Source organism: Nanorana parkeri, unplaced genomic scaffold, assembly GCF_000935625.1.
Source record: "Nanorana parkeri isolate BGI_ZX_2015 unplaced genomic scaffold, ASM93562v1 scaffold838, whole genome shotgun sequence".
Classification (NCBI taxonomy): domain Eukaryota; kingdom Metazoa; phylum Chordata; class Amphibia; order Anura; family Dicroglossidae; genus Nanorana; species Nanorana parkeri.
Window position 1 is genome coordinate 471,828 of NW_017307106.1, and position 11,306 is coordinate 483,133.

The 11,306-nt window shown below is 40.2% G+C and overlaps 1 protein-coding gene across 1 annotated transcript in view; it reads left to right on the top strand.

Annotated features, from left to right (window-relative positions):
* LOC108794347 (sciellin-like) overlaps nucleotides 1-10,226 on the top strand; it is a 102,350-nt gene extending 92,124 nt beyond the window's left edge. The window contains exons 10-14 of the mRNA XM_018565375.1: nucleotides 270-302; nucleotides 2,244-2,318; nucleotides 4,889-4,951; nucleotides 7,678-7,749; nucleotides 10,163-10,226. Coding sequence (XP_018420877.1) covers nucleotides 270-302; nucleotides 2,244-2,318; nucleotides 4,889-4,951; nucleotides 7,678-7,749; nucleotides 10,163-10,226 — 307 coding nt within the window. The remainder of the gene's footprint in view (nucleotides 1-269; nucleotides 303-2,243; nucleotides 2,319-4,888; nucleotides 4,952-7,677; nucleotides 7,750-10,162) is intronic.
* Nucleotides 10,227-11,306: the final 1,080 nt, after the last annotated feature.

Here is an 11,306-nt window from a genome sequence, read left to right on the forward strand (position 1 = left end):
GGGGGGTTCTGTGTAATTGTGTTGAATAGTAAAGTTTTATAAGACGCTGACATCAAGTTGGTTTCTTTGTTTAAAATCTGTGTTTTGGACCATGTATGTATAGCTAATTGTTAATGGAATTGCCACTGTGCACCAATTACATTGCATAGCAACTGTACAGACATTTGTAATGTATAGTAAAGGTGTGTACAAAGATTCATCTATATAGCTACAAATTACGCGGTTGCCATGTTTATTAAATAATTATGTTACTTTTTACTTATCAACAGGGTTGTGCCCACCAAGACAGATGCACAAAAAATGTAAGACCTCTTATTAACAGCATTATTACTGCTTATTAAAGTGCTCAATTAAATAAGAGAGGAAATCATATCAAAGTAATTAGAAACATCTATTATAATAAACATAATTTAACTTTTGAAATTATTTTTTTCCCCTTTCGTATGCTAATTACATTGGTATGAACCCCTTTCTTATATGGTATAACTAGCCAAGTTGAAGAGACCTCAAGATTGATGAAAGCATCCAAATATTCATCTAAACCTTTATTAAAGCTGTGCATTGTATTCCTTTTAAAGCTTCTCGCCACAATTTGTTTTCATTTAAATAGATTCAAAATCAAGTTTTGTTGAGCTGGGTGGTACTGGCAGGGCCACCCATGGGTTGAATTTTGGCTGATGAAGCAGAAAATGGCTGAAATTGAATCTGTGTAAGCCCAGCTAAATTAAAGATAAGCAAGGCAACAAATCCATCAAAATCAAATCAAGATAAAAAAAAATATTTCAAAAGTAATCCTTCACAGTTGTTAGCATTTAAGAATAAGTACTTAGATGCTAGCATAAGCACAACAATGACTGCTTCTTTTTCAAAAGGTTAAACTCTTTACTTAAATAGTGTGAATGCAGCATTGCCTTTTTAAAATAGAAAATAGTTACATTCCATCAGTATACTAATCCAGAAAACAAGGAGTATATTTTAATTTAAGGTTAGAGCATGGAGCCGTGCAAATTATTTCTTTACGTTTCTGTGGCCTTCAAAACTGCTGGCTTGCAGTGTAGATACAGCATAGAACAGGCTGGGGTCACACCTGGGCGTACAGAACATGCACGTTTGCCGCACGTTTTTACCGCGATTTGCGGTAAAAGAAACGCACGTTTCCGAGGGCTAACCAGCTGTATCCTGATGGATACACGCGGCAAATACGCCCCAAAGAAGTACAGGAGCTACGTTCCTACGTGCTGTAAAACGCCCAGGTGGGAACCATGCCCATAGGCAATTATTGGTTTTCCCATGTTGAGCGTTTTAAAGCGAGTAGGAACGCGCTGTAAAACGCCCAGGTGTGAACCAGGCCTAAAGTTATTTGCCAAATTTGCATACAGTGGTTTTGGGATTGCTAGCTATCACTGCAAGGTATGGAAACTGTCTAATGTGGATTAGATCTTTGTGAAAAGGAAAACAATATAACCAGTCTGACTGTTGTGAGGTGTCCCAAAAGGAACCAAAAGATCCTGTGCCAAAACATTGTTATAAGAGACATATTTACAGGTCACCACATCATTACGGATCATATCAAGATTTACACTTCATTTAAAGTGGAACTTTACCCCCTTTTACTAAAAATCACACCAACATGCAGCTCTGCATGCTAATTTAAAATCATCTTACATTCATTAGTTAAATAAACGTGTTATTCATTTACTTACAAATAGAGGTCATCTACTTCCTGGTCTAGTTCTGACACAAATGTTGTAAGTGTCAAAGCATCTTGGGAAGGTTACATCAGCAGAGCATTGCTTTGAAATCTCATCTGTAATCTCATGAGATCTCAGGAAAAGGTGTTTTCCTCCCCTGAGATGATGTGCAAGGTCACATGTCTAGTGACAAGTGCCAGAGTTCCAGGAAGTAAATGGAGAGGTAGTAATCTGCCCTTTAGTTAACATGGCCTATGTCAGAAGACTGGAGAAGAAAAGAGAAATAAGGTATGCAAAGAATACAAAGCCGGCAAGTATCTAGAAGTATGTGTTTGTAGATTGTCATTACTAAACATTTCTAAAGGTGTGTTTGTTGTTATTTTAAATATATAGATAAAGTTCCTCTTTCCTTATTTTATGGATTTGCTAAAGCAGCTTTTAGTATATTTTGTAACATTAGGAGCACTTATCCACTGATAACAAGTGTTTATTTTGGCATTTCATATGATCGAATGACTAAACTAATCATTATATCTCTGTGTATTTATATAGCACTATCTACTCATCAGACACCAGAACTACAGATAAGCCTACAAAAACCAATTTTATCGACAGTGTCAGATCAAGGTATTGTTGCCAGTAGTTGCTTTTCATTGCAACTAAGGTCTTGTATATGTAAATGCTAGGTGACGTACCAACAATTAGTGGTTTGCGGGTGCTACACATTTTAGCATAATAAACATATCCAATACAATGAACTTATAGTAAATGTCAATACTAAATGATATTTGGCAGGGTATTGAGTGCACTTGAAATTATCATAGGTATCTGTGGTCAGTAAAGTAAAACATACAATACTTGCAGCTGGCGTGGGACGCTGCAGCTGTCACACATCAACTCTATAGATCGAGAGCTGAGTGAGCATGTAACTGCTCATCGCTCAGCTCATGATCTCCTTCTTGCAGAGAGTAGGGAGTGTCAGTCACCCCACCCCGCAGGGATTCCCCACTCCCCCTCTGTTACTCCAGTGCTCATTGGAGGGACAGAGAAGGGAAGGTGTGGGCACAACTGGCTATAGAGAGGCTGAGCCAGCTGTCAATCAGGCAGCTGGGTGGATCCCAATATTGCTGGAATTAGGGATGCATCAATACTTGTATCAGTGCCGATACCGAGTATTTGGGCGAGTACTCGTACTTGCACAAATGCTCCGATACCTTCCCCGATACCGGAACTTCTGGTCAGAGGAAGGGGAACATGGAGCCAGCTTCCAGTGTGATCAGAAGCTGGGAGGCGAGTAATGACCCGCCTCCCGGTTTCCTGATTAGCTGGGTAGCCCGACTCTATGCTGATATGCTGGAAGACGGTTTCCCGGCCAAGCACAATCCAGCCGCCCAGACAAGCTGGAGCCGGCTTCTCAGGCAATCAGATTGCACGGGAAACCGGCTCCATGTCATGAAATAGCCCACTATATGCTAAGTTTGGGTCACAGGAATTAATTAGTTAATGCACTCCTGTGACCCAAAAGAGAAGTAACGTGAAAAAAGGTTTGGCTATACTTTGTTCTTTTAAGTGTAAGTATTATGGATATTTCTGTAGTGTCAGTGACGGTATTAAAGAATTTGTGATTCCTAGAGTGCTCAAACCTGAAGTAGGATACATAATCAGATGTCCTATGACAGCAATGTGTTTTAGCAATGAGTCAAGCATTGTGAAAGACCTAGGGCACCCTTGAGCACACAAATGAGAGGAATTTTATGAATGGTGAACATGTCCAGATTGCATTAAACATTGTGAGTGACTTAGAGGGGATGGGTGAATAGAACCTGAGCTTGTTTACTGTATTTACTGCACACATAAGCCACAGTCCTTGTACCCCCAAAATGTGCCAAAAGTGAGAATCCTACAGACATACATAGACCTCAACACAAAAAATGATTTTACAATAAAATTCTTCCATTACATATGCTTTTTTGCAAACAGAATAAAGACAAAGAAATAACACTTAGGCTCCATTCACACCTAAGCGTATTGTCACACGTCAATCAGCGCAACAAAACGCTCGACCTCAGGAATCCATTTGGTTCTATGGCCCCTGTTCACATCTGGGCGTTTTGTCGAAAGCAAAAATACGCCTGCACAAAATATTACATGAGCTACTTTGGGGAAGATTCAGCTTGTTTTCTCCTCATTGACTCAATAGAAAACGCTTAAAAAATGCGTGTTGTGATTATTTTTGAGCAGATTTAGCGTGTTTTGCCCATGCACATGAATATGCCACAATCTGCTCACCATCTGCCGCAATCTGCTCAATATGTCACAATTAGCGTGTAAAAACAGGATCCAAGGACAGTGGTCGGGTAACAAGCCGGGTCGGTGACAGGGTTGCAGATAGGTAGCAGGGTTCAGGTAGCAGGGTTCAGGTAGCAGGGTTCAGGTTCCAAGGCACAGGCCAGGGGAGTCAGTCAGGTGCAGGCGACGCAATACTGAGCCAGCTTCCTGACTGCAGGGAGGGCTTAAATACCCTCCCAGGAAGCACCAGGTGATGGGATGATCAGTCACAGCTGGGGCACACCCGCAGGTGAGTACTGGAGCTGCAGGTTCCTGACAGTTCCTGGCTGCTGGAGACACCCGCAGGCGAGCACAGGAACTACAGGACCTGGCTCCAGCGCCACCTGGGGGTGCTCTGGATCCTGACAATAAGGAACAATATATTACATAGAATTTGTGGAGCTTCTAGAAAATACACTAAAAGGTTAGGACAGTATAAGACAAAACACAATGTTGACTGATAACACAAGGCTCCAACGCATTTATTGGATATATCAAAAGGAAAAAAAATCAAAGCAAATGTGTCACCTTAGGGGAGCTAAACGCATGAAGCATTTTAACACATAAAATGAATGGTGGTCTCCTGTAAGGAAATGTGTGGGTTAATATCACTCAGCTAGTCTTAATCTCATCAGTTCTGGAAGCGATAGACATTTACATTTTCAGGGTTGCTATAGTAACCGCTCACCCTTCTGATTGCACACACAGGATATGAACTACAATGTCTCTGCTGTAAGCAGTATATAGCTAATTGAGAAATTCCAACAAAAGCCTACACACTTGCATGCAATTATGTGATGTATTTTGTACTGTTTTATTCAAGACTGCTCCATGAGATTAAGTTGCGCCCTGTGCTTTGTCATTCATAGATTTGAAAAAGCGGAAGAAAAGCCTAGTCCACCTACTTCTCCACCAGCCAGAAATGACATCAGGTATATATTTACTCATACTCCTTAAAAGTCAGATATTCAGACAACGCTACATTGCTAGATAAATTATTCTGTGCAGTGACTGATTGATCACGTCTTCTTCATCTGACAAAATGCACTTTGGCACCACATATACAGCTTACTCCTGTTTCTAACCCTATTCCTGTAGATGGAAGCTCATACAGACAAAGGCTTTCTACTGTTGTTTCTTGTTATTGCCAAATTTTTCTAAACAACTCCATGCACTAGTGGAACATTTTAGTATGGTATTATCTATACTACCCTCCCTCTACTATATACATTACTTTGTACTGATCCAATGGAGATAATAGTGCTAAAAAGATAAAGAATTTAAATAACAGTATGGTGGTGGACTTTTGAAGCTTATGTTGAGTCAAAACTTTTTATTTTGTTTTGGGGAGAGATGGAGCTTCTGTCAGGTCTTTACTGCTGTTTGTGTTGTGCCCTTTTTAGGGAGATTTCTTCTCACTTCCTGTCAGAACAAGAAGTGATGGGAAATCTCTTCAATGGGGGGCACAGTAAAATAAAAACAAAACAACACATTTTTTAGTACTGTAGGGTTTGTTTTTAATAACACAATAAACAAAAACCTGGTTATGGGCAAACCTTGGATCAATGCAAGCTTCCCATGTCTGTTAGGAAGTCCAACAAACAGGTTGTTTGTCCTTCTGTCCATGCAGAGGGCATTTCACTTTCTCCACAAAGTATGCTTGTCCTCCCGATCATGTAGAGGACATTTCAGTTTTTCCACAAAGGTTGTTTGTCCTCTTGACTATGTAGATGACATTTCATTTTCTTCACAAATGTTTCTTGTTCCCCTGTCCATGTAGAGGACATTTTACTTTCTACACAAATGTTGCTTGTCCTCCTGTCCATGCAGAGAACACTTCACGTTCCCCACAAAAGTTCTTGTTCCACTGTCCATGCAGAGGACATTTCACTTTCTCCACAAAGGTGCTTGTCCTCCTGTCCATGCAGAGGACACTTCACGTTCTCCACAAAAGTGCTTGTTCCCCTGTCCATGCAGAGGACATTTCACTTTCTCCACAAAAGTTGCTTGTCCCCCTGTCCATGCAGAGGACACTGTACTTTCTCCACAAAGGTTTCCTGTTCTCCAGTCCATGCAGAGGACACTTTACTTTCTCCACAAAGGTTCTTGTTCTCCTGTCCATGCAGAGGACATTTCACGTTCTCCACAAAGGTTCTTGTTCTCCTGTCCATGCCGAGGACATGTCACTTTCTCCACAAGGGTTTCTTGTCCATACAGAGGACATTTCTCTTTCTCTACAAAGGTTTTACTCATTATTCTGTCTATGTAGAGGACATTAAACTTTCTCCACAAAGGTTTTTCATTCTCCCCTTTCCTTGCAAAGGATATTTCACTTTCTCCTCAAAGAAAGTGGAGACATTTAACTTAATTATTCTGTTTATGTAGAGGAGATTTAATTCCTGCATTCATTCGATGCTGCAATAAATAAAAAATCGACTTCATAATGGTTTCATCAGATGGGCAGAGCTATGAACTGCAAAGTTTTTTCACCGTATCCCCAAGTGGTATAGGAAGTCAACAGGGGATTCAAGATGTCACCTTTATTGTAATTTTAGGTGAACTAAGCCTTTTAAAGGGAATCTGTCATAAAACAAAAACAGATGTGAAAAAAACTCTGATAGAGCTAACCATTCTTTGGATCACACATGTCTTTTCTAATAAGAGATGCATTTTCGCTGCCTGGGAACTGCTTTAACCAATAATTAAAGTTAATACTGGCAACATTATGGGGTCTATTCACAAAGCTGCCGAGGGATCTAGCCGTAGCTTCGGCTGATCCTCTGGCTAGCTTCGGCCCCAGGACCCCTTTGGTTCAGTAGAACCGAAGGGCTGCTGTACAGGCTATTCACTATAGCCCATACAGCTCCCGAAGTAAGCCGAGCGGCTCAGTCGAGCCGAAGGCATATGCCTCGGTGAAAAAGTGAAATAGCCAATAGGAATCTAGCTATGCATTCCTATAGTGTTTTTTTATAAAAAAAAAAATATTCTGACGGCAGCAGAACCGCCCGGCCAATAGAAAACAGTTGGGCGGAGCTAGCTGTCACTGCTAGCTCCGCCCCAATTGTTTTCTATTTTATTTTTTCTACTTTTTTACCTGTTTTTCTATTCCGCTCGGTACCACAGAGGTACCGGGCAGAATAGCTGAGCTTTTCACTCACTGCTGTTCGGCATCTATGAGAATAGGCCGAACAGCAGCGAGTAGCCTGCCGGAGGTTCGGCTCAGCCGATCCAGATGTTGGATCGGCTGAGTCGAACTCCTTCTGCACTTCGGGTCGGCCGAACATGCTGAGCATGTTCGGCCGACCCAAAGCCAGCCGCAGCAAGCCGATGTACAGCTGATTTTATTTGGTGTACGGTTGAACAAGCCTGAAGTGAATAGCCGAACAGCGTTCGGCTCACTTCAGTTTGGGTCGGTTATTCACTCGGCTGCCTACGGCAGCTTAGTGAATAGACCCCTATAACTTCAGCTTGGAGGTTTACAATGGTAACCTTACACGATCACGCAACTTTATTTGATGTGACAACATTAGTGTGACAACACTAAATGCAAACATAACATTTTTTTAATATTAGTATATATAATCCTTTGGTGAGTGTCTTCTTAATAAATACACATACACTAATATAATGTAGAATAATAAATATATTTTTATTTTAGACCTGCATACCCTGCTAAGCCTGTTCCAATTGACAGTGGAGAAAGAAGAACTGCAGTTGAGCGAAAGCAAAGGTATGTAACAAATAAATATTCATTTGTATACAATAAAGTTGTGCCATTTTATTTAATAAGGTAGTACAGGTAGCAAAAATGTTTAGTTATCAGAAAAAAATCAATCAGATATGTTATACTTGCAATTATATAGCAATGCTACATATTAAATGCTTTACATGCAATAGCATAACCCATGCAAAATACTGTATGTGCTGCCCATTTTGCCCAGTGACCATGAACTTTCATTGACAGTCAGCTAGAGGCAATTAGATGCAGCACAGTAGGTGCTGTCTTTGTTGCAATCGCAGAGCTGCTGCAGTTTCGGTTTCTTTTTTGACATGAAAAGAAATTGTGATACAGGGTTAGCACTGTTACCATTCCTATGGAGAAAAGTGAATGATGTCCAATTAGTTTAAGGGCTTGTTCATACCAAGTGCGGAGCAGTTGCAGAGCAGTTACAGAATGCATCAAAAATGCATCCAATGTATTCCAATAGTATTTTGGGCTAGTGTTCACACCACAGCGTTCAGTTACAGAGCATGCCCTATTTTTCTGCTCTAAAAACGCACCAAAACACATGCAAACATCCTGGAATGCACTGAAAGCCCATTTTAGGCTAAAAAAGAAAACGTGTAAAAAACGCACTGCATTGCATATGCAGAAACTCATGCAGATCTGGTCCAGATTTGGTATGAACAAGCCCTAAGACTTTATCCAACGTGTTGAAATATTTCTACAAGCAACAAATACAAAAACTCAAAAGTTTCATCTGTTTTTCATCATTAAGTGATCTTGCATGCCTCCATCTTGTGACAGTTGATCATACGCATCCACATTTCTAAGACTAATGTCTGGTCGGACTGAAGGTGGACATGGTCATCTCATGTTTATGCTTAGCTTAACTTGGCAAACTTTGATTTAAAAAAACCAATCAAATTAAAATGAAATGCTTTTCTCAACAGGGTTTTAAATTGGCCATACAAGGGCTGATCTACTACTCGGCATACACAGTAACTATAAGGAAATGCAGAACTCTTGTGTCAAAGATTGGTGTGTAACTTTTAAGTCCTCAATCAGCTTACGGCATGCCTCAGAAAAAATCTCTAATGCGTTTCACGCATATGGTTGATCAAGCACAAATGTATGAAACACGTTAGTGATTTTATATGAGATAAATGCTGTATGCTGATTGATGAATTAAAGATTACACACTGATTTTCAATTGACACAGGAGTGCCGTGTTTCCTTATAGTTACAGTGTATTTCGTGGGTGGTTGCAAGCTGGTGTGTGCACCCTGTCAGTAGATTCAAGTGTACCAACCTGGAGCAGCACCTAGTACATGTACTACTTCACATTATTGTAAAACATTACTCCAAATGTCCGTGTTTACTTCAAGGGTACTCATTTGGAAAAGATCTGGCTGACTTGTCTTTTGCAGCTGAACATTGGCAGTACACACCCTAGCCACCGTACAAATATATGGTCTATATACAAACTGCATTCCTCCATGTTATGTAACATGGACAGACTATAGACATTAAAGCATGTATGTATGCATTTTCAAAAAGCAGCAAATGAGTATATATATATACTTCCTTGTTTCCTGTCCCCTTTTTGTGGCCAGCTGCCATTTCTGTTAACACAGCATTCCAATTTTTGTGTCCTCAATTTCTGCCCGTAGGGTGGCTATGCTACCTTGTAGGGTCCCTCTGGAGCCCCAGCATAGCCACCTTTAAGTGTGCATTTTTGGTTCAGACTACATCCTGACGTATCAACGCTCCATGTCACCTACATTTTAAGCCACTCTCCTGCTCCTCCTTCAATGGCATTGATTGACAGTGGCTCTTGAGACAGCACTGCGCCTTCTGAATAAACACAAGTGTGACATTTCTGTGATGTGAACATGAGGCAAATATCTGCAAAATACTTTATAATTTCACTTTCCTTGGTGGACCTAAAAGGAAAACTACAAATAGACCTGAGGGTTTCATACTACTTCAAAACAAGCCTTTGCTGACCACTGTGGCTGCATGCACTATATAACAATTTATCCTCATACTAAACAGCAGAAGCACAATGTTATTTTTTCAGGCAGATCAGCACACCCTGTTACCCCTTCCCAGCAGTGACTTGATAGCCTCCCACCTTCCAATCCCTCATTTAAAGACAGTGTATGTGATAGAGGGAAGCAGAGTGAGGTGAGATGCTGAGAGAATGGCTTGAAAGACTTTAATGCTTCTGCTGTGAGCTTTGGGGATGAATTGCTCATCAGTTCCTGCAGTTACATAGGTCAGTGAAGGCTTGTTTGTTTATATTTTTACTGTCTTAATACCTGAAAGTCCATAGCCTGGCAACAGGTCCACTTTATCTCCAAACTAAAGTTATACATGTGAGTAAATATTGAATATGCACTTCTTTTTTTGGTTACAGAAGTCAAGATCTGGATAACCTCATTGGGGTATCAAGCTCTAACGTTGTAAACAAAAAGGGGTAAGTTATGTCTAGAAATGATGCCGCTTGTCAAGTGTTATCTAACATGACCTTGTAAACTCAGTTAGACTACCTACTAGCTAACCTCTCGGATAATTGGTGGGATTTGTATGGTGTCACAGAGTTCTCATTTACAGCTGAGTATTGGCTGTGCATACCCTAGCCAAGGTCAAATATTGTTGGCTACCCTACAACTGCATATGACTGTGTTGATAGTAAAATTAAAGTACATACATCCATGTTTTGTTGTCACTTGGGAAACATCTCAAGCTTGGGGTTATGAATGTGAATAATCATTGCTTTTTGTAACTGTATTTTTGGTTACAGAAGTCAAGATTTGGATAATCTCGTTGAAATTTCAAAACCTAAAGTTGTAAACAGCAGGGGGTAAGCTACTGCTAGAAATGATGCAACCTGTCAGAAGTGTTATAACTTATTACATTTGTCATTACAAATACGTTGACTAAATAAATCTGTGTTAGTATAATGCAGGCGAGGATTACAGAATAAAATGTCTTCCATACTACAATGAACACCTTCACAAAAAAACAAAAACAAATAAAACAACTGATCGAGCTGTTTCATATGTATTAGACTCTGTATACAGTATGTGTGCTTGTGTGTGAACACAAACATGACCAAACATATTTCATGAAATAATATCCCTTAAAGAACATCGTACACATTTTTTACAACACAACGAATAACCACTTGAGGACCAAAGCAATTTTTTTCTGTTCTGTGGTGCATCCATGTCATTTATGTATTTCATGTTTATTTGTAAAATAAAAAAAATAAATCCGACCCAAAACAATAACAAATAGTTTTTTCTAATTATTTAGGATACCTGTCTGAATCTGAGACATTTTGGGGTCTATTCACGAAGCTGTCAAAGGATCTGGCCGTAGCTTCGGCCGATCCTTCGGCTAGCTTCGGCCCCAGGACCCCTTCAGTTCGGTAGAACCGAAGGGATGTATGTAATAGAGGGAAGAAGAGTGAGGGGAGATGCTAAGAGAATGTTTTGAAAGACTTTAGTGCTTCTACTATGAGCTTTGGGGATGAATTGCTCATCAGTTCCTGCAGT